The sequence below is a fragment of the Takifugu flavidus genome, chromosome 1, assembly GCF_003711565.1.
Source record: "Takifugu flavidus isolate HTHZ2018 chromosome 1, ASM371156v2, whole genome shotgun sequence".
Lineage (NCBI taxonomy): Eukaryota > Metazoa > Chordata > Actinopteri > Tetraodontiformes > Tetraodontidae > Takifugu > Takifugu flavidus.
The window spans coordinates 20,179,476-20,205,486 of record NC_079520.1 but is presented as its reverse complement, the minus strand read 5'-3'; the positions used below and the strand labels follow the sequence as shown (position 1 = coordinate 20,205,486).

The window sequence follows — 26,011 nt, the reverse complement described above, 5'->3', positions numbered from 1 at the left end:
CACAGAACATTGCAGCTGTTTTCAACAGTAGGCTTTGTTTCTTGGCTTAAGAGAATTCAACTGGACTTCAGTTCATGAAACATCTTGAAAAAACTAACAGAAGTCCAGTTGAATTCTCTTAAGCCAAAATTCTCTTCGACCTGTATGACTGAGAACATTCCCCGGCAGTAGACTTTGATGTTTCCCCACATAATGCGCTTTGTAATACGGAAGCTGCTGAGGGATAATGTGGAATAAAATGTAAACATAAAAACAACCATCTAGATTTCAAATCTACAATGCATTTATCTGTGCGGTCTCTCTCTGACATTCTGACATCTGTTGCTTTTTGTTTTTACCAATTATATTAGAGCCACAATCTTTATTTTGAGAGTGGTTTGAGGCTGTGGAAAGTAGGGATTTAACAAGAAACAGACACAAGAGTGGGGAACTGTGAGAGACAGAAAAGGGCTGTGCATGTATAAGGGGGTGTGGACAGTGAAATGCCGCAGGGGAACAACGGTGAAAGTTTGAAAGTATGTGTATGTGTGTGCACGCGCGTGTGTGTGGGACAGTCAGTTAGTCAGTCATTCAGTTGTGCTGCTGCTGCCTCACCATGGCTGTTCTCTCTGCAGACGTCCTGCGCTGGCATGTAAGTTTTTATGAAATTCTTTTCTTTGCTTAGCTCGCAAAAAATGCGGGATCATCATTTTTGTCTTAACCCCTGGCGTGTCTCTACAACATTTTCAAAACCAAACTGTCGCACAGACTTGCTTAAATTGAAAGAGATGAGGTGCACGTGCATGTAGATACTCTGCTCCCGTGGTTCTCTGCTGGCTCTGGTAGGCTCTTTGTGAGCTACTCAGTGACTTTCACCACATCCGTAAAAGCAGAGTGTAAATGCTGTTATTGTGAAGAGCTCCAGGCTATGTGCCCTGTCAGACACACTTCCTGACACCGAGACACAGATACGGGCTGGAGATAGTTCACAACATGACACAACTTGGAAGGATGCAGCCCTGTTGGGAAACGATAAATTTCTTTTTATTAGCAGTGAGGAGCGCAGTTTTGGAACAGGTTCAATGGAGCAGAAATGCACCGTGGGAGATTTATTTAGGTTGGAAATTGTTTTGACTGTCGGTGCAGATTTGCATCAAATGAACAGGCTGACATGTTAAAGTGGAAAATTGTTTTTATGTGTATTCTAACAGTCAAGGGGAGACACTCAGGCTTTCAGGTAAAAGAAGAAAGGGGATAGTGCTGCCAACTACTTGTTTGTAACAGCACTTCAGTGCAAATGATAATGATAAAAATCTGTCAAAATGTATAAATTTAACAAATTAGTGAAAGTCCTAGAAAAAAATATGTAATTAAACCACAGTTATAAAAAGGTCACATATATAAAAACACAAAAGAGATCCTGGGTTTAGTAGTGGTATAGAGGTTCAGTTACTGCGGCTAAAATGATTTACAGGTAATAAGGCATCACTTCACTAGCTCTTATGGCGCAATAGTAAATGTGGAACAGTTGAGTGGAATAGTGTGGAGAGTGAAAAAATATACAGAAAAGCAAAAAAAATGATTTAATATGCAGTGAATTGTGTTGAATGACCGAAAAACAAATATGATCACAGGTCGACAGTAGTATTTTTTCATCTGGGAACTTTAATTGGCAAATTATAACTGACCTTTGTCCTGTTAAACCAAGAATAAAATACATAAACAAAGACAAATTCCTGGCAGTCATGAAAATGGGAGCGATGTTCGCTGGTCTCGGTGAGCGGACACAGGCGACCCAGCCCTGGGTCAGAATACAGATAATGATGGTGACTACCGACATTCTTGCCCTAAATTGCTACCTGAGGAAAAATCCAGAGGCGTGCCCAATCCTCAGTGAAAGGATACGGAGCGGCCTCGCCACACACATGTGCTGCCCTGAAATAACAAAACAATCACGGCTGTAACGCCCCATTTGCTCCATGTCAAAATGATATAGGCTTGGTGCAACCAGAGCTGCCTGGCTTCATGCATCCTATAGTTGTACTTTATATGTGAGTGAAAACAGACCATTATTCCTCTGATGTCTTCTGTGACTTTTCCCTCTCTAGGCCCGTATCGAGGAGCTGGAGGAGGAGCTGGAGGCTGAGCGGGCCATGAGGACCAAGGTACTGTATAACGTCCTTCCTGCACCTTAATGCGTGTCAGACCTGCAGAGCAGTGAGATGTTCAGCTCACACAGTCAAGCCTTTGGTGCTGAGGGATGGCTAAATCTGGGGGAAGATTATAAAAGAGGAGGTGCTGATCTGTTGTCAGCAGACAGTGGGGTACGTGGAGTACTCCTGCGCCTCTGGTCACCCCAAACTATCTGCACCTGTGATAATAAACGTGGGAGGGACGGACCTTGTGTTTCTGATTAACTTACAGGGCAACCTCAGGGGCACCCAACATCCTTTTTCCTCATTCTTATTCTTTATTTTTTCCAATCCCACACATCCACAAGCTTTCTGTTGCTTGTATCTCCCTCACCTTGTTCTGCTAAAGTCAAAAATGGAAGATGTTTTTATTTTCTTGCTTCCTTTTCAGCCTCAGGAACCCTGAGGCACTTTCTTGAATTTCAACAGGGATTTTTTGAGTTTCAACAAGGATTTTTTGCCATTTCTCCTTTGCATTTTTCCAGATTAAATTAAATGCAAAAGCAAATTTAATTCTGCTCTGCGATGTTTAACAAAATCACAATCGAATATGGATTTTGCCAGTTGAAGATGTTTTTTTTCTTATCGTGGTACTTTTAAACAACTCCATTCTGATGCTGTCCTTTTCAAGTATGAGGCCATTTTGTTTTAAGGATTTAGCCGCCTCTTCTCCTGTTCTTGTGATGTGCCAGAGCTATTTACCCTTTAGGGTGCTTGAAAAAGTGAAACTGCTCCACTTGAAGAGCACTTCATGAAAACGACAGCGTTGACAGTGACTCTCAATTGTGTTCTCAAAAATGTAAATCGATTCAGTCTACTCGAGTACCTAAAGTATCTGAGTTTGAAAAATCTAACCAGAGATGCCCCAACCATATTAGAGTCCGCACGTTCGAGCTTTCATACAGTGCATTTGGTTCTTATGTAGATAATCTACCCAGGTGGGCTTTTCAAGTACTTGTTTTAAAGGAGACACACTTGAAGTGTGTGTGTGTGTGTGTGTGTGTGTGTTTAAGACTGAACCTGGCTGCCCCACTTGAAGACCTACCTTCTGTTTTCACGGTACAGTAGGCGGAAAGACAGATAATGCAAAGGTACATATTTCACCCAGCGTGGTAAATAGAGTGACAGTGGGCCCGAGGATGTGATTTGCACACTTCTCCCCACTCTGGGTGGTATTTGTTAATGACGCTTGCTTGGGTGAACCACCCCCAACAGCACCAGCACCACCCCTTTACCCCCAGCCCACTGGGCCCAGCAGTGAAAGAGGCAGGCCAAGACATGTCGGTCTTTATCTGTTTCACAGACTGCATCTTTGGGGGAGCTCAAATCCAACATACCTCCTGCATAGACAAGCTCGCCATTGTTGGGCTCTGCTCCTCGGGTCATATAGAGGAGATATCATCAGAAGATGGAGGCTGTACTACATTCTGAGGGTTCTTCATCTGGATGGAATGTCAGACACAAACCCTTTAACAGAGACATATCTTTCTGGGTGGAATCAGAGATTTATGTCCGATGTGTTTTGGATATCAAAGACCAAAATGCTAATGGTTATTTCACATTTGATTTATTAGCCACATTGTGAGTTGATGCTGCCTCAGACTGGCTAGACTCTCCCTGATAACCAAATTACTCATTATAGTTGGTCATTAATCTCGTCCATGCCGGCCAACCATGTGTTCTCTTGCCTATGTGGTGATACAAGCTGTCAAACTGGCCAATCAAGATCTAGCCAGTGTGCCAGTTGGAAATGAGGAGTGCATATGTCAGTGCATCCTCAAAAATCTACGTACCTGTTTTAAAAGAAAATCAACTGTAAATGCAACCAGGTAATTTCCCCAGATATTCTGACACACCCAAAGTATAGATATGAGTAATGCCCGTAGTAGGTTGCTTTTAAAAGAAAGCTGCTTTGCTTTGATCTTTGACAAGAGCAAAGTTAAGAGTCTTTTCAAAATCCAGAACATCACCAAAATTTAAAAAACTCTTCCAAGGCCCATTATCAATATTTCCTGAAATTGACATTCATACCTTTTTGCGTGGTTTTGCTAACATTCAAACAAATGTCCACTCTGCTTGGCAGGTTTGTAAAAACAGCAGCACAAGTAATAAAAAGATAAGGTTTAAAAAAAGACTCAAATTCAATATGGTTGATTCTACACTGCTCAAAAAGTATAAAGAGAACACACAAATCTAAAATCCTATATGTCAAATTATAAATCAATTGAGGACTTGGTAGAAATAGAAAATGAGATCACATGTTGATCCAAGCTGTATGATTTTTCCTCAAGACAGTTCTGTGTGTGTGCGTGTGTGCGTGTGCGTTTGTGTGTGTGTGTGTGTGTGTGTGTGTGTGTGTGTGTGTGTAAGGGGGCACTCTCATCGTCCAGCAACTGCTGAAACACTCCACATGAGCCCAGGCATTGTCACACACCAGTAGGAATTTAGAGCCCACTTCAGCAGCACGTGTGCCATTTTAGGACAACTACAAACATTATTTTAATTCCACTTAAGAAGGCCAAGCAGCTGGATAAACATGATCCTGATTTAACTTAATCCAGTGAATAAAGTTAAACGGTAGTGTTCCAGCAAATGTTCTCCTCTGGCAGTAGTCCGGATAACATCAGCTGTCATGACAGGATATGTTTGATTGCATCGGATTGGTCCAGGCTTGCGTGAGCACACTTTGTATTTCATTTTGCACCGAGATATTACATCAGTATATTGATATATACATATATATTATCCTGCACTTGAGCTCGGTGGATTGAGACTAAGACCATCTTGAGTGGATGCTGCTGGACTACTTCATATTAATGTTAGCTTAAGGCACATTAAACATATGTTCTCCATCATTCTGAAGGTGCACTCCTACACATTCACAATCCTCAAGATGGATCTTCCCTCCACTGCAGACCTCTTTAGGGCAGTGACCCTCTATTAGAACAAAGATGGGAGTAAGTGGCGCTGATCCGGAGGAGATGTTGACTTGGGCAGTGGTGTGGAGGAGAGCGACGAGTGAGTCCAACCGTCTCTATTCACCCAGACGGCTAGGCTGGAGGAGTGGGAGCTACAGGTTGTGAGAGGTGAAAGGAGAGGGGAGGTGTCATCTGTTTTTCCTCCCTCTGCCTAGGCTGTGATGATGACTACAGCTCATTGCTGGAGGCTCAAATCTTTTTTATAGAGCAGCTCCAACACTGACGGCGATCTTTACAACAGCTGTAAAAGCTCCACATTATAACTGCGAGTGCCATTAAGTGGAACGCTGGCTGCCTGTGCATGTAATGACTTGCCATTTTAAACACGGCATTTGTGCCATTAATGGTCACTCATATATCAGTATTTATGAGGTTTGTATTCAAATGATTTGTTTGGCCAATTCCTGGTACATAGAATTTGGATGGATATAATGTTTTATTAATGGCAAGGTGAGCAATTCTAAGAGGGTGTCTTCACTGTGTTCACTGTGAATTATAAAGGTTGGTCATACGCTAAAAGTTATGCTCAATTTGCTTCTTTTTACATTCGCATTGGATTATATTTTACATACAAAGCACTGAACATTGGTACCCCTCTCTCTGTTCCTGCAACCTGCTGTTCAAATGATGATTCACATAGTATCTCAGACAGGAAACGGGGTTTTTCTCACAATATTTGGATTGTTTGACAGCGGCTAACCTCTGGGTTGCTCAGACTGGATTACCAGACACCTTCTGACTTTTAACCTCTGCAAAGATCTCTTACCCTGCAGTCTGTCAATCACTGAATAGCCCCTGGTGGTTAAATATCCTATCCATAGAGATGGTTAGAACAGAAGAAGATGAATGTGTTGATTTCACTGATCTTATCTAAGTCTTAAAAAACTTGTTAAGGTTAATTTTGAAGTCTTACTTTTGGAACATTTCCCTTTTTTTATTCAAGAAATCCATTAATTGATCTGTTGTTCTATTGCAGGTTGAGAAACAGAGAGCAGACCTATCCAGAGAGCTGGATGAGCTCACTGACCGACTGGAGGAAGCAGGAGGGTTCACCGCCACTCAGGTAAACTACATCTGGCACCGTTGAAAGTCATACAAAATCCATTCACTTTGACTATTCAGCAGTCAGAATGGTAATTATTAACCTATGCTAACATTAGCATAATTGATGTAAATTAAAGTAAATGATTACAAATTTGTAGTTGTCATGTTATTTGGGTGAGGCCTTGATTTTTCCATTATGACAAGCAACAACAACAACGGAACAAAATTTGAAACATGATACCCTAATTTTTGCAAGCACTCTGATGGATATATTATTTAAGTAAGATACTGGCCCATCAGCAACATCTCCACATTGCTGTTTTAGGCATTTGTGGGCTTAAATTATATGGTCCAAATCGCTTCCTCTCCTCCAGTGTTTACCCAATCTGTTGTTGTTTTTCTCTGTCAGGGTTAGGTAATGCTAAAATAACGTACAACATAACATAACAGAGAGTTTTCACATCATGTCTGACTGACAGATGGAGCTGAACAAGAAGCGCGAGACTGAGCTGCAGCGTCTGAGGCGAGACCTGGAGGAGTCCTCTGTCCAATCAGAGGCTCTGGCCGCATCCCTGAGAAAACGTCACAGTGACACTATGGCAGAGCTGAGCGAGCAGTGCGAGGCTTTGCAGCGGGTCAGGATCAAGCTGGAGAAGGAGAAGCAGAACCTGAGGATGGAGGTGGATGAGCTATCAGCATCCCTGGAGACTGTGCAGAAAGCCAAGGTCAGGACACAGCATGTCCCATAAGTACCACTAGGAGATTCCTGGAGCATCTGTTGCTGATCATGAAGTGTGCTGCTGTGGTTGGGTTGCAGGTATCTTCAGAAAGCCAAGTGAAGAAGCTGGAGGAGCAGCTGTCAGAATCCTCCCGGAGAGGAGACGACCTGCAGAGGGTGCTGACTGAACTCAGTGTAGCCAAGAATAGACTAACAGGTAATTCAACACAATTAAAACTAAGTCAGGTTAGCTTTAAGACACAGAGTCTATGTTGGTGTACTTTAATTCAGAAGCTAAATGGACTGGTTAATCTGGGGTACCCGCACCAACACAGGCCAGCTTCACACTTCTAGCCATAGGCTGCCTAAATTAATTTTTCCTGAATGGGACTGTACAGATTTGTATTTAATGGGATGAGGATGCATTTGGCTCCTCTCAGGATCGTTTAGAAGAAATGAGCTGAGCAGAACCTACCCCAGTGTCATCACTAAGCAGAGGTTCTGCGCTCCTCACTCATGACTGACACCACATGGTTTCATTGAACTGGAATACAGAAGAAATCTGCAACTGTTTTAACTGGCTGCATCGCAGTCATCATAACTGGTGAACTGACACTGCACACACAGCAGAAATCCAGAGTGCCACGTTAACAAAACACCAAGGCTTTTTCCTTGTTTACAATGGCACAGTATCTGTTCCTTTATTCACCGCAAAGCAATGCAGCAGAGATTCATATGATCCTTATGAGGATGATGAGTCACGGATGCTCCATTTGGATACTTGCTGGGTTTTTTTCCTGTGACATTTTCACTTGGGAACATGATGTCATCCACATCAATAGCTGTAACCAAAGGACACCCCTCCAAAAAATAAAAAAAAGCTGTGCTAGCTGTAGTTTTTTTTGGGATAATCAGCATTCTTGTGGGTCCTGACAGCTGATAATGCAGACATGGCACGACAGATGGAGGAGGCCGAGAGCAGAGGTAGCCAGCTGAGCCGCTCCAAAACTCTCCTGCAATCCCAGCTGGAAGAGCTAAAGAAATCCTTGGAAGAGGAGGTCAAGGTCAGTGCGTGTGTGTGTGCTCGCATGTGTGTTTTAAAGCAAAAATGAGAATTCAGATATCCAGGTGCACAATCGCATTGATGCATCCACCCTGAATTGACCTGTTGTACTCACAGTGTAAACAGGCACTCACCAACAGCCTGAACTCAGTGCGGCAGGAGTGTGAGGTGCTGAAGGAGCAGCTGGAGGAGGAGCAGGAGAGCAAGCAAGAACTGCAACGCCTCGTCTCCAAGCTCAACAGCGAGGCGACACACTGGAGAAGCAAACACGAGGCCGACACCATCCAGCACGCTGATGAACTGGAGGACACCAAGTGCGTACAGTGGGCTTCGATGTTTTTGGCAACGAACATTTCATTTCTGTCAATATCTCATTGGTCTCATCAACGTGTGTCTCGTAGAAAGAAGTTGGCCACCAGACTTCAAGAAGCTGAGGAGGCTGTGGAAGCCACCCAAGCCAAATGTTCTTCACTAGATAAAACTAAACAGAGGTTGCAGGGAGAGGTGGAGGAGCTTTGCATAGACCTAGAGAAGGTAGACAGACAGGCATATTGTGAGAGCTTGTTGATGACATCACAGTCTTCTGTTCTTGTCTTTGAGCGCATGTCTCCTCTCCCAGGCCAGCAGCTGTGGTCAGGCATTGGAGAAGAAGCAGAGGATCCTGGAGAAGCAGCTCGGAGACTGGAAGCAGAAATGTGAAGAGCTGGTCACTGAGGTGGAGGGCTGCCAGAAGGAGAGTAGGCAATATGCTAGTGAACTCTACAAAATCAAAACGGCCCATGAAGAAACCCTGGAGCAGCTGGAGGCAGTACGCAGGGAGGGCAAGGCCTACCAGGGTAGGAGAGTGGTCCAGCCCCACATACTTCTGTGTCTTAATAAGTTGTGACTTTTCAAGTTACTGGAACTTGGTGCATTTCTGAACTCATGTGGGGGTTTACTCTTCATGTAAATTCTTGATTTAGTCTTTTTTACATTGAAAAAACGTTGACATCCTCTCAACCTTAAAGGAACCCCAAATTTGCTGCTTTACAACTGATCCGAAACTGGCAATAAACTGAAAGCAAGGACATAGACACAAAACTAACCCAGGAAGGAACAATTTAACTTACTCGAACAAATTAAAACATTGAATTATGACTCACTAACATCATTAAAATGATGATTCTCTTTCCATGAATATTTCTAAATTGCTCGCTGAGTTCAGGAGTCAGCGGTACATCCCAGACAAGTTGAGTAGCACCACCTTGTGGCCACACAGGTAGATTTCAGTTTGCTTGTGAATCGTTACCCCTTTCCTCCTGCTTTTTTCCACATCATGTGTAGCAGGTTCTAGAAGCGATATGATTCCCAGGTCGTGTCTTAGGTCCTCTGTCGTGGGTAGGCCCATGAAGCCCTCTAGAATCTAGATCTTTGCCATCATCAAGATGATACTGTGCAAATGTCCTTTGTATACAATTCTCAAGGAAGGTGATGAGGTGTTTGAGTTTCAGGTCCGGACAGGGGTGCATAATGGCAGTTTTGTTTTATTTATTTATTTTTTTGCCTCACAGACGAGATAGCAGACTTGACAGACCAGCTCTCAGATGGAGGCAAAAGTGTCCACGAGCTTCAGAAAGCTAAGAAGAAGATAGAGATGGAGAAAGAGGAGTTGCAGGCTTCGCTGGAGGAGTCTGAGGCAGCTTTAGAGGTATGATGCAGAATTCTGAAGTGTGTCTGTAAGCTGAGATACACAGCTGAGATATAAGTTTTTTTTCAGCATACATTGTGTAGTTTAAATCACTTTTAAGAGTTGATTAATGCCCCTTTCCTTCCACCCCGCCTTCTTGTTTTCCTTCCAGGCCGAGGAGACCAAAGTTCTGAGGCTCCAGCTGGAGTTGTCTCAGAATAAAGGAGAGCTGGACCGCAGACTTCAGGAAAAGGAGGAGGAGATGGATGCTGCCAGGTATCTCATCCACCTAAATCTCCGTTCAGTTCTACACAAACCTAACTGGCTTTACACCCCTGCGCTGTCTGATGCTCATATGGTTTCGCTTTTTTCCGGTTTGCTGCTCAACATGATTAACTGACTGATGACGTAGAGTAGAAAGAACTCACCGAGGTAATCGCCTCAACAGTTGGGATAAAGAAAGTCTAATGCTTTGTTTCAGGCACTGTTTGGCACAATGCATCTCCCCAAACATGTTTTTTGATGTTTCAGAATACCAGGAGAGGAGCTTTTTCTCTTTCCAACTCGATATGCTGAGATAGATTCATGACATTCTCACACCGTAAAAAGTAGAATGGGGAATCCAAAAGGAATCAGCGCAGATTGAATTATACTATATTTTAATGAAAGTAGAGTCCACTCTGAGATTGTTTTTTTTTTGGCATTTTTTTTGCATTTAAACAGTAAAGTTTCTGGCTGCTGACTGTTACCTAACTCCAAGCAGACATCTCTGGCGGCTTTTCCCTCCTTATCCGCTAGTAGGAAAACAGATAAATCAGACCTGAATTTTTGTCTTCTTTGGTGTGATTGCTGAAGCTTTTTCCTTTTCTGAAGTCTGAGAAGCATTTTGTGTGACAGGCCGTGTAATTCTTAACCCTCCCTCTCCTTAATATTCCTGCATTCCTTCTACATATTCAGATTACATTGTCTGTAGAGGTAAGGCCTGACACATAAAATCAGGCAATCACCTTTTGTATTTTTTTTTTTTTTAACTCAGTGCATCTCTCTCTCTCTTGATTTTGTCAGAAAAAGCCACCAGAAGGCCCTGGAGTCACTACAGGCCAGTCTGGATGTGGAGGTGAAAGGCAGGGTGGAAGGGCTGAAGCTGAAGAAGAAACTGGAGGCGGACATCAATGAATTGGAGCTCCAGGTGGACCTGCTCACCAAAAACAATGCAGAAATCGGGAAGAACGGCAAGAAAATGCAGCAACAGATTAAGGTCTGATGAGCAGATGCAGCGTGTCGACCTGGCTTATATCAGGCTATTAACCCTGGTATTTACTTCCAGGAGTTGCAGGCTCAGCTGGAAGAGGAGGTGAGGAGCCACGAGGAGCACCGGGAGGAGCTGGCAGCCATGGAGCGACGCTGTGTCCTACTGGTCAGCGAAGGAGAGGAAACACATGCAGCCCTAGAGAGTGCAGAGAGGGCACGCAAGGCCATGGAAACTGAGCTACAGGACGCCTGTGAGAAATACAGTGACCTCAGCAACCAGGTGCTGCCTCCTCTTCTGTTAGAGTCCAGCAGTAGGATCAACTCCATTGCTCAAAAAATTACAATACTTTTGCACTCAGTAGTCATGGCAACGGTTGTTCTAATAGTAGAAGGTGACCCAATGTGCGCAAAAATCAGTCTGTTATATGCTGTTAATTCTGTGAGTGTGTGAATAGATTGGAGGAATTTCACCCCAAATCTATATATCTCTGTTAACAGAAATAAAATATCAACAAACGTAAAACATTGTGTTTAGTCTTGAGAGAAAACAGGGGGAGGAGTCAATATTTTCCTCACTTTCATAATGTGTTCAGTTCCAGTCGGCTCTGAGTGGAAGGAGAAAGCTGGAGGTGGATCTCCAGACTCTGCTGCAAGAGCATGAGGAGCTGCAGGCAGAACTGAGAGGATCCACAGACAAGGCCAAGAAGGCCAGCTGTGAGGTAGGATAGACATGGTCTGGAATGCAGGTTGTCAGGCGCAGTGTTTGACTGGAGAGCATTTCAAATTGATTGTGCTCTTTTAGTTGGCACGAGTAGGTGAGGAGCTGCGTCTGGAACAGGAGCACAGCCTCCATCTAGAGAGAGTGAAGAAAGGCCTGGAGGCTCAGGTCAAAGAGATGAGCAGCAGGCTGGATGAGGCCGAGCAGACGGTTCTGAAAGGAGGCAAGAAGATCATCCAGAAGCTGGAGGGAAAGGTATGAAGTCTTACAAGCTTGCATACTGCTGGGCTGTTTATCTTCCAAACTGCTGTTGTTGACTGCACCTCTCCTTTACTGATGGCCTGGATTTGGTGTGACAAACCATAAAATGTAAAGCAACAGAAAAAAGCTGAGTAAGCTGAGAGGACTGCTGTGTTTCTGAGTGCAGGTGAAGGAGCTGGAGATGGAGCTAGACTCAGAACAGAAGCGTCACGCAGAGACGGTGAAAACTCTGCGAAAGAACGAGCGACGTTTGAAGGAGCTGCTGTTCCAGTCTGAGGAGGACCAGAAGAACCAGCAGCGAATGCAGGAGCTGGTGGAGAGGCTTCAGAACAAGATGAAGGCCTACAAAAGACAAGTGGAGGAGGCAGTATGTACCCACCACCCCCACCCCTCGCGGGACTATGGTGAGAATGATCCCGCAGTCTTTAATTAACGATACTGTTGTCACTGCAGGAGGAGCAAGCAAATATGAACTTGGCCAAGTACAGGAAGACCGTCCACGAGCTGGACGACGCCGAAGAGCGAGCTGACATTGCCGAGTCAGCACTCACCAAGATCAGAACCAAGAACAGGGGCAGCTTTGGGAAGGGATATTCCTCCGTAAGTGTTTCCCTCACTACTGCCTGATTAAAAGTAAACCAACATGACTTCCTTTAGTATATCATTCTACAGTCTTAATCACTGCCTCCCTTTCTATGAGAAATTTTTGCATTGCAATATTTTTATTGCGGAGATTAAATCAAATACATCATTTCAGCCACTCAGACAGACATGAAATCGAGAATTAAAGCACTGTAAAAATTGTCTCTGCCAGGGTTACAGCACTCCTCACCCTCGCCTGGTCAGGTCCCCCAGCTCTGTGGGCTCTGAAGGTCAAGGGGAGAAGATCCTCAACGATGACAATGAGTCCGTCAGCTCACTGATACCAGCATATCTGGACTCGCTCAAAAAGCTCATGATCGACTAGGACAATGGCCACAAACACCGTCTAATGCTCAAAAGCTGCTCCGCCATTCTGTCTGTCAGGCATATGAAAGAGTTACATCTAAAACTGCAGCTGTGATCGTATTTAGGCCATAAACCGTCAATGCGGTTTTTGTTTTTCTTTTGTAACATTCCTTCATCATTTGGTTAGAACTGCAAAAAGCTACAAATCTAACCACTGATGTTCCAGTTGATGTCATGCATTTTTATAGTCTCTCCATTTTGTTAATATCTGTATGTAAAAACATTTTAAACAAGGGGAATCCCATTTTAGGCACAATTTTAACACAAAAGCAAGTTCAGAGTCATTTATTACAAACCATTTATTTACATTTGAATATTAAAACCATTTATCTGATGTTTGAAACTGGTTTATAAAAAAATCTTAGAACTGAAACTGTATATATGTGAGCGGCAGTCCAAATTAAATAGGCTGTAGATGTTGACCTAGTTTATTTTTACACAAGTGTTCCAACCGTCTCAAATTAAAGGGAAAAAAGATGACATTTCAAGTCATTCAGATGTGATATTATCACAGTATTTGTGAAAGCAAATTACAAAATTGGATCAGAGGCATCCAAATTACATTATCTCTTCATTTTATAATTTACTTAAAGACCGTCACACTCATTTAATTGACTGCACATTGCACATTACACACACACAGGCATTTTCCTTTCAGGGCCCTGGGGAGGGTGCTTGAGCTGCCTATGGGTGAAGGCAGGCTACACCACCTCATTGCTGGGCCCTACATGAGTGTGGTTCCTTGCTCAAGGCTACCTCAGTGGTGCTCTGAAGGTGTCCTGGCACCTCCCCCTACTACTAGAACACCAAGTCTAGTGCCCAGAACCCTCTACTTCTCAGCTACAGACTGAGCTACTGCCTCCCTTCAGTTAATATTATCAAACCATAAAACTGAAAATACTCACCCCGTTATTGATTGTTTTTTTTTCTGGACCAAGTTAAACTAATTGATATGTAAATGAATGATTTGTAAATTATCAGAAAATAAAGGTTTAGTTTTGACCAGTCAAGTGTTTCATGGCACTGTAAGACTCCATTTTATGGGTTATTTCAGGAAAGAAGATATTAAATAAAATATTATTTCAGTGTCCTTGGTTTTACTTAAACTGTCAAAATATGTATTTGTCTGAATTTCTATCAAGCAATATCCTGAAAACCTGTAAGAGGCCTTGTTTTCTATGTTAATAAAATACTTTTTTTCCAAATAATTCTCAGGTTTAGGTGTTTCAAAGCATTTATTTCGAAGCAAATAAATCCTCAAAAAAATGTTTTTTAACTGTCCAGTTGTCCTTTACTTACCTGTCTCAAATGAACAAAAGGCAGGTAAGTTCTTCACAACCTGTACATAAATGCTTGAGGGAATCATGCATCACATAAAATTGGCACCGTTGTCCTCCAGCAATCAAACCACCACAAACTAACTTGAGTGCTTAAAAATCCAAGCTCAGTTTAATGATTTGTTTTTGTATAGATATATTTATATATTATTCCTACAAATACATGGTTTTTAGCACTTTGAAAAATGTTCACTTTTCTCAGTAAAACAAGAAAGCTAGAAATATCCTACAGTGAAAAAGAGACAGACAAACCTTTTAAACGAAAAAGAAAAACCTCACAAAAGACACCGAAAACAAAATAGAAAAACAACATTTAGTACAAACACAATGGCCCAAATAATTTAAGAAAATAGTGTCTCTAAAACGTTCATATTGCTTTGTACCTCCACTTACCGAGACCAGCCAGCACTATTGCAGTTCGAAAAGAGACCACAGGGGGCACCAGATCAGAAACAGCAGAAGAGAAATAGTCACGCTTGTGTTGTCTTGTTCTCTTCTTCTCCGGTTGTTTTGGCAGTAAACGATACAAAGATGAGGGATGGTCACACGACTACAGTACTGCACTCCTCGTGAATGTTTTCACTGTTTGTAATTTTTACCATTATTACTTTCTACAGCATTATTACTATTACGATTACCATGACGGCTACACGGAGTGCACCGTGTGTATGTGCATGTGTGTGTCAGTGTTCAGTGCTCAGAGCTGGTCTTCTCAAAGGAGAAGCTGGGAAGAGTCAATAGCTTGGGGTTCGTGCTTGGGTTTGGCGAGCCTCCGTCCTGTCCGGATCCCTCGGCTACCCCCATTTCAAAGGAGTCCTTGGAGTCACTAGAGGGCACTCTCCTCCTCAGGTAAGTGTCCCGGCTTGGCAGAGGAGATGGCATTCCTAATCCCCCAAGCCCCATACCCCCGAGTCCGCCCGTACCCTGATAGAGGTTGGGCTGCAGGTCTAGTCCATCTGGAGGGTCCACAGAGATACATGGTGGACTCATCTTCTTCTTGCGTCTTGGTGAGGCCAGGGATATCTGAATGGGGGTCTGGCTTTGGATCTGCAGGCTGTCTGTTTGTGACACAAATCCGGAGGAGTTGGAGGCAGTGCTACGTTGTGGGCTGGAATCTACCATGGAGTACACCTCCACTGAGTGGCGCCGTGGATCATCTAACCAAGAGTAAGGACGAGGACGTGGTAACAGGGTGCTCCGACCTTGGGTGTCAACACTGTGGAACCGTTTCAACTCCCTCAAACATAGACTCTGACCCTCCTGGCAGCCTGTGTAGCTGCTGCCGTCACCACTGTCCTCTGTCATGGTGTCGTTACTGCCTGACATCCCCGCGTGGGTAATGAGGGACACCTCCTGATCTGCAAAGGTGTCTTCCTGTTGGTGCGACCGGGCTGGCACGGGTGGAAGAGGTGAGCAGGAAGTGAAGCAGTGCACGTCATGAAGTTGAGTATGCACGCTGCTGGGTCGCAACGGCTTGGGGGACGCTCCTGGTGTGGCAGGGACGAGGCAGACTGAAGGCTGCTGCTGCTGCTGCTGATGGTGATGGGAAAAGGGCAAGGGTGAGAGGGAGCAAGTAGGCGATGGGGTGTCGACAGATAAACTGGGACTCAGAGAGGCCATGTTGACGAATCCTTCAATGCTCTGCCCTTCATCGGTACACAGAGCCTCCTGGGAGTCAGTGGACACAGCGACCTGAAAGACGGAAGGGATTGGGGGGATGACATATTTAGGACAGAGAGATGACGAGGAGAGGGAAATTGAGGAGGGCGAGGTTAATGTGAGCAAATAAGGATGAGAGGCATTGGTCAGAGTTCAGAGTTTGGCCAGCGTGTTCCAACAGTTCTGTTTATCATTTTAATTACTGCCACAACATCATTCACTGACAGAAATGCCCATTTATATACACAAGGAGCATATAGATTATGCACTCCATACAGGTAACTACTCAAACCTTGGTTCTCTGAGGAAAAAGATCAAACCCACTGCAACCCTGTGTAGCCACAATATTTGGTCCCACTTTAGACACATTTCCAGGCCACAGTAATATAGTTATCAACATATGTGACAATAATTGAAATTTACTAGAGTACTACAAGGGGCCATGAAAAACATGTGATTCTTTCTATTCAGTTGGACACGTTGAACTCTGACCTTTTAACCATTGACAGCAAACCCTGTAAATACATGGCAGAAAATGCCAGGATCAAATGCCTGTTTGCCAGGTCCCTCAATTCAAGTATATACAGGGTGTGATGTCAGCATTTAGGGAGGTCAAACTAGATGTGTGCCGTGTGCATCTGAGAAAGGGTCAAAAGCAAAATTGGCTGCTCAATTCACTACCAGACATGCTGAATTTTGGGATTATGGCTTTCTCTACATGAGCCTGAACAGAGCCATCTAGTGTTCAAATACACCCAACACATAAGAAACACATAAGGCCAGGCAAATCAGCAGCCACTGCAATTCTTTATCAAAAAATCACCCTGTCAGACTTTTTCCTGAAGTAGTAGAAAATTCACAAGTGTGTAGAAAGAGAGTATAGAGTATATGTATATTGTATATGTATGACAGTACTTGCTGTTTAGCAATCCCCTGAGTTGTACTGTTGTAATGTCACTGATGCAATGGTCACAAACCCTCCCGCCATTTGTTTTAGTGAACCATGTTGCACGATGAAAAGCTACCGATTCCAGATAAACATGCTTTGTGGCTGATGGTTTGCTGTGTATGCCAATGCCTGACAAAGAAAAAGACAAATAAAAAGGAGGTCTGATTTTTTTTTTCTGGGGGGGGGGTTTAGACACAGTAGTATCTGTGTTTGAGCAGCAGTTCAGAGTCTAAGCTGAGCTGAGGTCACAGAATAACAGATGGCATGGGAAATGAAAATAGCAAATAAGTTAGTAGCCAAAATAAATATCAGAATGAAGGGAGGAGGAAGATGGAAGGAGAGTGAAATTGTTAAGTACAAGTATAAGCAGACAAGAGAATTTGGAGAGATGTGTTCTGATCTTTTTTTTTTGCATTTAAATTTAAGAGTGAAGAAGTGCAGAATTTTAGAAATAAACTTGCAATATATAAATAAAAAAGTTCAGGTGTAGCATTTCATGCACCGGTATTATGAAATACCGTGACTGAGTTTAAATGTTCAAAAAGATAGAGGAAACTGACAGAGTGCATGGCTGACCAAGAAACGAGGGCCTTCAAATAACGTTGGTTATATTGCTCAATATGACTGTTTTTGTCATTTAGAAGATGATAAAACGGGGAGTTCAGTGAATTTCTGACATGAAACACATACAGGTGTTAAGACGAGTAAATAGTGTGGTTTAGTCACCTGTCTGCGGAGCGTGCGGCTGAATGTCTGCGTGTGCCTTGGTGGCTGTAGTCGTGGTATATTTTCAGAGTCGGAGTGACTGTGAGGGCTGATGGGTCTGAAGAGGTCTGTGGGAACTGTCAGCTGATGGGAGAACTCTTCCGGTTGGGAGTGTACTGATCCCCTGGACCCTGCACATATACAGCAACAGAGTTATCTGACTAGAGGTACGCAAAGCAATTTTTCCTCTCAATGGTGCTTCATTTTGTTCTGTTTGTGATTACCTGACTGGGAGCTGTGAGTGCCCAATATGTGCTGGGGACCCTTCGTCTGTGCTATAAGCTGTGCTTGTGACACATGGTCACAGGTCTGTGGAGGCAGGAACATGTAGCTGTCGTTGGGAAGGGAGTGTGTGCGCCCCACTGTTGGCTTCTTGACGCTAAGTAGGTTCCCCTCCTTCGATTCACCTGGATCATGCTGCTCTGACTGAGGAAATACAGGAGAGTCAGGGGCTCTTTCTAGAGATAAGCAGAGGGTGTCTCTATATACAGCAAACAGAATCATTAGAGACAAACAGCACATAGCTGCCACAAATCACATAAACAAGACTGTGCTCACTTTAAAGATCACAAGTGCTGAATTTTTTTTTAAAGATCTGTAATGCAAGTCTGCTTTGTGACTGTGTGTCAGCTGGGGCAGCATCCTAAAGCCTGACCCATTACCAAAAACAGCTCAGAGTGATGAAAACACACGGAAAGACTGAGAAAAGATGCAGATTCACATGAAAAGCACAAAGGATAAAGACAAAACTCTTGGAAAGAACGAGGAGAGGAAACTCTCAAGGAGGAGGCAGATGTTAGAAGAAGAGCGGGAAAATAATATGACATCAGAGTCGAGGAAATAAAACACTGCAAACTGGTAGGTGAGGAGGCGCTCTAGTCTACTGGACTGGACTGGACTGGACTGGACTGGACTGGAGAGTCACACACATTAGGCTAGAAAGGTGAAATGAGAAAGAGAAACTCGGTTGTGCCATGGTGGAAATTGCAAGGGTCTTTCAAGGCCTCTTGTAGTCTGGTAACACCCCACTGCCCTTCTTTTTTAATCATTCGCCATCAAACAATCCAGTGAACAGATTTCTTGCCATTTATTGGCCACCACTCTGATTCTGATAGCGTATAAAGCACATCGATCCCACTGCATCACTGGCCCAGGGCAAGGTCTTGTTCATGTTATGGAGACAATGTTCTCATTAATGAGCCTAAGTGGTTGTTACTTACACACCACGATGGCCAGATGGCATTGAATTCATTTTTCGATTTAACCTGCGTAGTGCTAAAGCTCTCAATTTCAAATACTCTTTCTCTCAGTGACAGTGTCCTCTGGCACAGCACATCTTATACACCAGGTCTGATGATGCGGTACATACAACAGAAATATACGCAGGTTTGTAGGTGGTGGAGGCAGAAGCAGGATATTCCGCACTAGAAATTTTATCCTGATAAACCCCAGACAGTAGTGGTGTTATGAGAGGCTTTGGAAGTGTCCCAAGAAAGGCAATGCTAAAAGATACTGCGAGAGGGATAAGGAGGAGGGATAATGGAGAGAACAAAAGTAACTGTCAATACATTGCATTCCAGGCTGCTTAGAAAGAGTGGGTTAAAATCGCCGGGGGCGGAGTCATCAGTCAGAGTTAGCGACCAGGATTTCTCAGAGGCCAGAGACAGAGCTTCCATCTCCGCTAGAGGGATCTAGGCAGGAAGAGACAATGACTGGTGAGCAGAGAAAATGAAAAATAGGAGGAAAAAGGGGAAATTGCAGATAATTACTTCAACAGAGGAGGTTTCCACTGTCTTTTAGTTGGTTGTTTGGTTGTTTTATTTAGTGGAAATAAGGATGTAAAAGACAGACACCTAAAAATGCAGAATGTTTTTGGATTTTACTAACATAAAAAAATTGGTGCAGACATTTGGAAGAGATTTAGCATATAGTGCAGCTTGGGTAGATCTCCAAGATGAATTTAGTGATTTCTGATCATGACTCAAGTTTATATACATATTTTAATATCCAACTTATCTTGATCTAGTGATGCTTAGGGTTCTCTGGGCTGAGGTTACATATAGCCCTCTGCCTGATGAGGGCAATTGATAGGGGCAATGCGAGGAATATCAATCAAATTCCTGGCACATCGGTGGTTAGGGGATAAGGTTAGTGCTGTTGATAGGGATTAGGTAAGAATCAATAATTCTATCAGAATCAACCAAACAACCATCGAAAAGGGAAGGAAGGAACAATCCGTGACCCGACTGAGGAGCAGCTGTGGGACACTTTTGACCGTCCTCTGGGAGAGGCGGGCATAGTTATTCTGAAATCCAACACCTTCATAAATGGTTTCAATATCAATGTTTTCAAAGTATCTGCACTATTGCCTCATGAGTTGTCTTATAGTTAGCTTTGGTTGGCCAATAACCTGCTGAAGATGAAGAAATTAGTTCTGACAGCTTCGCCACTAACATTCAGCTTTGTCTCGTAATAACGTCTCAACGCCATAGGGGAGGTTTCTGCAGGAAGTTTGCACCATCGTTTGTTCTGACTCTGCAGCAAAACCCTTATTTCACATGCATGAAAACAGATACACGCTGTTTCAGATTCATAAACACAAATACATGCACACATGGTAAGTGATGGAGAAACATCTGAATCATGCCACCAAGGCTGCTGGACTAAGCCAACAACCTGCCAAGCATGAATGAATTTGAGAGTGAAGGCATGAGGGCGAGGGATGAGATCATTGCTGAGGCGGGATGAGACACATGGCACTGTGGTGGGCAGCAGGGTTGGTTAGAAAGGGAAGTTATATTCAGGTGGAAGAATGCCAGTACACAAACTGGTAATGGCTGTAGGGCTGCACAGCAGTGTGGATAAAATCCTGCACAGGAAAATGTTTTCTTTGGAGGCCACAGACTTAACCAATAACTATCCGTCTTCAAGTGATTTAATCTGGTACTGAGTCATAAAATGCAGTCATTAAAACAAGTGGTCAGTTCTTCCAGTAGCTCTGAGATCATTTCATATTATCCACTTTTAATCTACAGAAATTCAGTTGAACGAAGTTGACAATATATATGTATACTGTTGATATCTTATTTCCTAACCATCATGCTAATTTCCCTGAATCTGCGGCTATTTTTTTGTTTTGTTTTATGCACGGGAAGCTCTGTCTGCCCAGTGCAAATTGTCTCCATCAAAAACAGACTTATGTTGTCTGTGTAGCAGAATCCTGACCTACTTTTAGGCTGCGCCCACATGCACCACAAACAATGAGAAGAATGGCTGCAGATTAGCAGTGAGCTGTTCAGCCACAACTTTGCTCTAACTCCGGAGGGATGCATTTTAATAGTGGCCAGCCACTACATGTCAGTTGCATCTGGGGAGAGACAAGACTTTATCACTAGTTTACGCTTGTGTGGACTTTTATTCATCTTTTTTGATGCTTTTTCTACTTCCTCCTCTGGTATCGGATTTTTACCACCACTTTGTGGGTTTGTTTCCACCAACAGCATTGGTGTATGTGACACACTGCATTCATGCATTCATAGGACACCTCCTCAGCATACTGAAGAGTAGCGATTGATACAGAATAAGACATTGACACATCTGCTCAGATTCTGTTCTCATGCTTTACAGAAAAATTTAGTGACGACTTACGGAGCTTTACTTGTTTACCCTATGCAAATCAGGACCCTGTATTTACTGATGATCATCGAATATTTTTTTAAGCAAAATCAGCTTCTTGGTTCCGAACAAGACTGACTCACTTTCATATGTAGGTCACGAAAACCTTTTTTCTGTTTGGAGTTCTCTGCTACCAAAATCACAAAAACAACATGTTAATGGATAGCCCAGATAATTTTAGTATATATTTAAACTAATCTATAAATTAGTATAACTCTAAAAGCGCATTATCAGTTGTAAATTAGATGCAGGCTTATTTTTTTCTTTTTTTGGATCTTTGGATTTGGATGAACTGACCTTTAAGGTTTTGCCATTTTTTTTTAAAGGTCTGTTAAATTCCCTTAAAATAAGAGATTTTTTTTCTGGCTTGGGTAAAGGAAAAGAAACTTGTCTGCATCGTCTCTGTATTTTTTAGTAATCAAATTTTAAAGGAGGGACTACACTTCATTTTCTTGTATCACGTGTGCAGCCCTACACATGAAATGGAGGGATTGAGTCATCATTCTGGCGATTATTGACCTTCTTGTTGGTGTTGTGCTTGCTAGGCCTGGGGGGCAGTGAGTAGTAGTGGCAGATAGAGCCGGACAGGTTGTCCATCAAATTCAACTCTCCCTCCATTGAGCCCTGGATGACCAGGGAGACCGAGTCAAACTGGGCTCTTCGCTGGACAAACTGAGGTAATCCAGAGAAACAGAGGAAACAGGGACAGAGAAGGTGTGGAAGAAGAGAAAGGGATGAAAGGGAGGGACAGAAGACAGAGACATAGAAATAAATGTGGAAGAAAGAGATTGATCATGGAGACAGGAAAACAATTGGCGATCAGGTAAAAAAAAAAAGACAGACAAAAATAGGACAGAACATTCCATCCAAAGTATAGTCAACTATCCAGCAATCAATAGTGTGGATGTTACAGGACAAGTGAACATACTTGAAGCCTGTCTGACCATTTCCACATTGACCAGTTTTATTACCATTTACTCCCACACGGGGGCACTAGAATACTGTACCGTTATACATCCTCACAAGAGAGTGAAAGTAGATGAATACATTTTTTCTAGGGGTTGTGTGTGTTTGTGTGTTTGTGTGTGTGGGGGTGGGGGGGGAGACCTCTATTTCCTATTCTCAAAAAGTTCCCCTGCTGTCTGTAAATAGCTGTTGAAATGAACAACATAGCCCTGTGGTCCTGTTCTCCCATGGCACGGTGACCTATGTGTGACTGGCACAGTCTCTAAATGGACCACACACGTACATAGACGTGGACACATGCGCACACACATGCAAATTCTTACAATGCAGTCATTACTTGTAAATGTGAGTACAATAGATCAGTATTTCATAAACACCAGCAATTCCTCCGCATCAAAGCCATGCAGACATATTTGTTTCTGTTTTTAAAACTATAGTGGAAAGAACAGCCTTTCTGACAAGTCCAATATTTCAGACACCAGACAGCTTACTCAGTGTCCATGTGCTAGAGAGTTTGGAATCAGATCTGATGACCTGAGACATATTGGAGGGGGGGGGGGGGGTCATTAAGTATGCTGCACAGCCTGGCCCCAACTGGAAATGATTTCTGGACACAGGCAACAATTTTAAATACATAAATATTCTACAAATGTAGTTTTGTGGAACTTACGGAACAGACTTGTGTCTTATGCAAACCTTTTCCTTAACATAGGGACATGATGATGAACAAGACAAAACTATTGGTATTTTCTTTTCAAATCATGTATAAGGGGTGACTGAAATGTGTTATTCTATCAACTAAAGCACAAAAAAATATTTGAATTAGAAAAGCTAATATTGCAGTTCCCCTGTGTGTTCCTACAAACATTTTGTGTAATATTTATACTCCAAACCTCAAGATGGAGCCGCTGTTTTTCTATTTTTAACTTGTTGTCTTCTTTTGATAAGATGTTATCAAAAAAGCTTTTACAATCTCATCCAGATCTTTTTTGCAAACATGTTGATGTAGAAAAGCAATGTACATATGATTGCAGTTAGCGACTAAGATGGCAAGCATAGCTTAAAATGTAGTAGGGTGGACTTTGCCCCCACCTTGGTGCCATACATTTCAGACTCTGGATTAGTTTCAGAACCTCTAAGTGTGGATGTGACATAAAGAGATGTATTACCTCTGGTGTTGGCTCCAAACATGAGAGAGGATCTGCTCTGATGTTCACAGAATCTCTTATGTCAGCTGTAGGAGAGTCCATAGGGACGTCTCCCTGTTCCGTGTACTGTTCTCCAGAGGACCTACAGGGGGAACCTCCTGAACTAAGCCTATCCAGGCCCATTGCCAGAGGGTTGAGCTGGGGTGACCTTGGTGTCATGTCTTCCAACTGAGCTCTGCTCTCCAGCTCCAACTCTGCCTCCATCTCAGCCTCTTCTTTGGCCTCCTTGTTGCTCTCCTCCAGGTGCTTCATCAGGACAGCAATGACAACATTGACCAGGACGAACTGGGCGGTGAGAACGAAGGACACAAAGTAGATGGGGGAGACCACAGTGTTGTAACAGGTGGTGGTCTCATGGGCGCAATCCCTTAATGTATCCTGAATGGAGAACATAACAGATGTGCACGGTGTAAGAGACCAGTATCAGCACCGTTATAATATATTAATGAAGTATCAAAAAAATCCACTGTGACATTGCTACATTGCTAATGCAAATGCTAGCAGGGTGTTGTTATAAATTAATGTTGATGATAAAGCTGAATGAGCTGTAGCAGGCTCATGAGTTTAAGCTAGTATAACCTTCCAAATCTGCTGAGGTGGCTGCTTGATATATGCACCTACAACAAAATTTAAAGGGTACACTTGTGTCATTTACTCTTCCTCCACTACTACAACTCTACCTCATTATACTAAAAGCCAAATGCAGCCACAGAAAATTGGCATTAAAGTTGACCATGCAGTAACTTGTCCAATATAAATGTGATTTGTAGGATTATGACAAAAAACAATAAAAGTCAATGAATATTAGATTAGAAACTTTGCAATTACTCTCCAGATTATCTTGACCTTGAGAATTTTTGCAAACTTGCCTTAAACTATTTGAAACAAATAATGAAATAAACACCAAAACAAACAAAAATTCCAATATTGTAGTATTAGGTTTACCAACCTTCATTATGCCATTCCAGTTGTCTCCAGTTGATACTCGGAAGAGCAGCAGGAACGCCATGCCAAAGTTTCTGAATGTGGCATAACGTCCGAGACCTTCGCAAGGGTGGAGTTCATCGCAAACTGATAGGGTGATAAGCAGCAGGGAAAGTGTGAGGAAGAGGATGACGGAGAAATAACGTCACAAAGCGATTAATTCTTTCATTTTCATAAGTATTTGTGGAGTTCAGTTTGTGGTAAATATCGGAGAAATGTGTCAGGTATTCCATTATGTTAGATAAGCGAGCTTAAACCCCCAGATGAGCCTTTTAAATACTCGGTGCATGCCTGGTCTGACTGGGAAGAACATGTTTAAATCATTGTCTGGTTTGCCTACGCGCATGCTGCATGTTTCCTTACTCAAGTCACCAAACAGCTCCACTCCCAGCGCTGCAAAGATAAAGAAGAGAAGCATGAAGAGAAGACCGAGATTCCCCACCTGCAGAGAGACAACAGGGTGCGGGAGGGATTCAAGTCAGAGAGTTCTTCCCACACAAAATAGGAGTGAAATAAATGTGCTGCGTTCAAAAAGCACACACAAGAAACTGTATGGGAGGAACGGTTTAACTTCTCCCCTAACAGAAACCGTCCACACAACTATCATTCTCTCAGAAAGACAGCAGTAGTTCTCAAGCATGCTGGGATGCCTTTTTCTCCCTGTTCTTCTTTACCAACTCGAACGCAGCTTCAATTTCACCCACTATCTCTCAGAACTAAAACCAAGATGCAGTAAAATCAATGTGCTTCTTTTTGAGGGTGGGGGTGGGGTGGGGATATGCAAATATGTGGGAAAATAGCAGCTGGATTAGAACATTATATACCAAAAAAAAAAAGAAAAAAGAAATGCCTCTGGGAAATAAGTTTGACAACAGCTTCAGGGGTTTTTAGGAGAGGATCCCAAAGGAGCCGTACTGAGGACGAAAAGGATGAAGCATCACTGGGATTTTCTTTAGCAGAGTTGGAGCAGTACCTGAGGCAGTGCCTGCATGACGGTGTCCAGCAAAGCCCTCATTCCCACTGCCATCTTCAAGAGTTTTAGAACTGCAGGAACATAGAGGAAACGAAAAGTTGGTGGTAAGATCAAACCTATATTGAAATCAGCACTTCACACAAGCCAATGTAGTTTAGCTGAAACAATGGTTGGGATGAAACCATGTTCCACACTGGTGGAAATAAACTCTAAAGTCTATCTCAGCAGCCTCTGGCATGTTCTTGCTACACACACAAAGAATGGCTTCAGTTTTGGAACATTTTATGAGAAACTAAATTACCATCAACTTCAGGGCGGTGCAACAGGAAGTACCTCTGATGTAAGCTGATGGTTGAACTATTCAGTGTTTAGCAGGACAGGGAGGAGAATAGTGCCAGATGTCCAGACAATTGCGAATGCTGCCTAGTTACCAGTGAATTATATGTCCAGTACATCTGCTTTGAGTGACAGTGCACAAAAAGAACTTCCATGCTGCTCCCTTTTTCCTTTAAACTGGAAAAAAAAAACAAAAGCTCCTACCCTCATCTGCCCTTTCCTTTTGTGTTCCTTCTTTCTCTGGAGGAATTCCCTCACCTTTAATTACCAGGGAAAGAAAT

The 26,011-nt window shown here is 43.0% G+C and overlaps 2 protein-coding genes across 22 annotated transcripts in view; one reads left to right on the top strand and one right to left on the bottom strand.

Annotated features, from left to right (window-relative positions):
- LOC130538416 (myosin-16) overlaps positions 1-13,888 on the top strand; it is a 37,372-nt gene extending 23,484 nt beyond the window's left edge. For 3 of the 4 annotated variants that reach the window (XM_057055979.1, XM_057055960.1, XM_057055970.1), the window contains exons 6-22: positions 2,088-2,144; positions 6,126-6,212; positions 6,673-6,918; positions 7,011-7,128; positions 7,848-7,975; positions 8,092-8,288; positions 8,376-8,508; positions 8,594-8,810; positions 9,525-9,661; positions 9,813-9,916; positions 10,706-10,898; positions 10,968-11,171; positions 11,485-11,610; positions 11,694-11,864; positions 12,037-12,237; positions 12,324-12,470; positions 12,685-13,356. In XM_057055979.1, the coding sequence (XP_056911959.1) occupies positions 2,088-2,144; positions 6,126-6,212; positions 6,673-6,918; positions 7,011-7,128; positions 7,848-7,975; positions 8,092-8,288; positions 8,376-8,508; positions 8,594-8,810; positions 9,525-9,661; positions 9,813-9,916; positions 10,706-10,898; positions 10,968-11,171; positions 11,485-11,610; positions 11,694-11,864; positions 12,037-12,237; positions 12,324-12,470; positions 12,685-12,837 (2,619 nt within the window). In that variant the 3' untranslated portion in view covers positions 12,838-13,356. Of the gene's footprint in view, positions 1-529; positions 632-2,087; positions 2,145-6,125; positions 6,213-6,672; positions 6,919-7,010; positions 7,129-7,847; positions 7,976-8,091; positions 8,289-8,375; positions 8,509-8,593; positions 8,811-9,524; positions 9,662-9,812; positions 9,917-10,705; positions 10,899-10,967; positions 11,172-11,484; positions 11,611-11,693; positions 11,865-12,036; positions 12,238-12,323; positions 12,471-12,684 lie in introns of those variants that run through there. The other variant, XM_057055990.1, reaches the window with a different exon arrangement.
- Positions 13,889-14,300: 412 nt separating this feature from the next.
- Positions 14,301-26,011, bottom strand: part of cacna1g (calcium channel, voltage-dependent, T type, alpha 1G subunit) — a 157,250-nt gene continuing 145,539 nt past the window's right edge. For 11 of the 18 annotated variants that reach the window (XM_057055661.1, XM_057055662.1, XM_057055658.1 and 8 more), the window contains 9 exons: positions 25,395-25,465; positions 24,785-24,863; positions 24,387-24,508; positions 23,399-23,815; positions 21,783-21,935; positions 19,157-19,279; positions 17,813-18,014; positions 17,550-17,719; positions 14,301-15,907 (listed from right to left, as the gene is read on the bottom strand). In XM_057055661.1, coding sequence (XP_056911641.1) covers positions 14,906-15,907; positions 17,550-17,719; positions 17,813-18,014; positions 19,157-19,279; positions 21,783-21,935; positions 23,399-23,815; positions 24,387-24,508; positions 24,785-24,863; positions 25,395-25,465 — 2,339 coding nt within the window. In that variant the 3' untranslated portion in view covers positions 14,301-14,905. Of the gene's footprint in view, positions 15,908-16,046; positions 17,063-17,549; positions 17,720-17,812; positions 18,015-19,156; positions 19,280-21,782; positions 21,936-23,398; positions 23,816-24,386; positions 24,509-24,784; positions 24,864-25,394; positions 25,466-26,011 lie in introns of those variants that run through there. The other 7 variants (XM_057055727.1, XM_057055735.1, XM_057055663.1 and 4 more) reach the window with 6 other exon arrangements.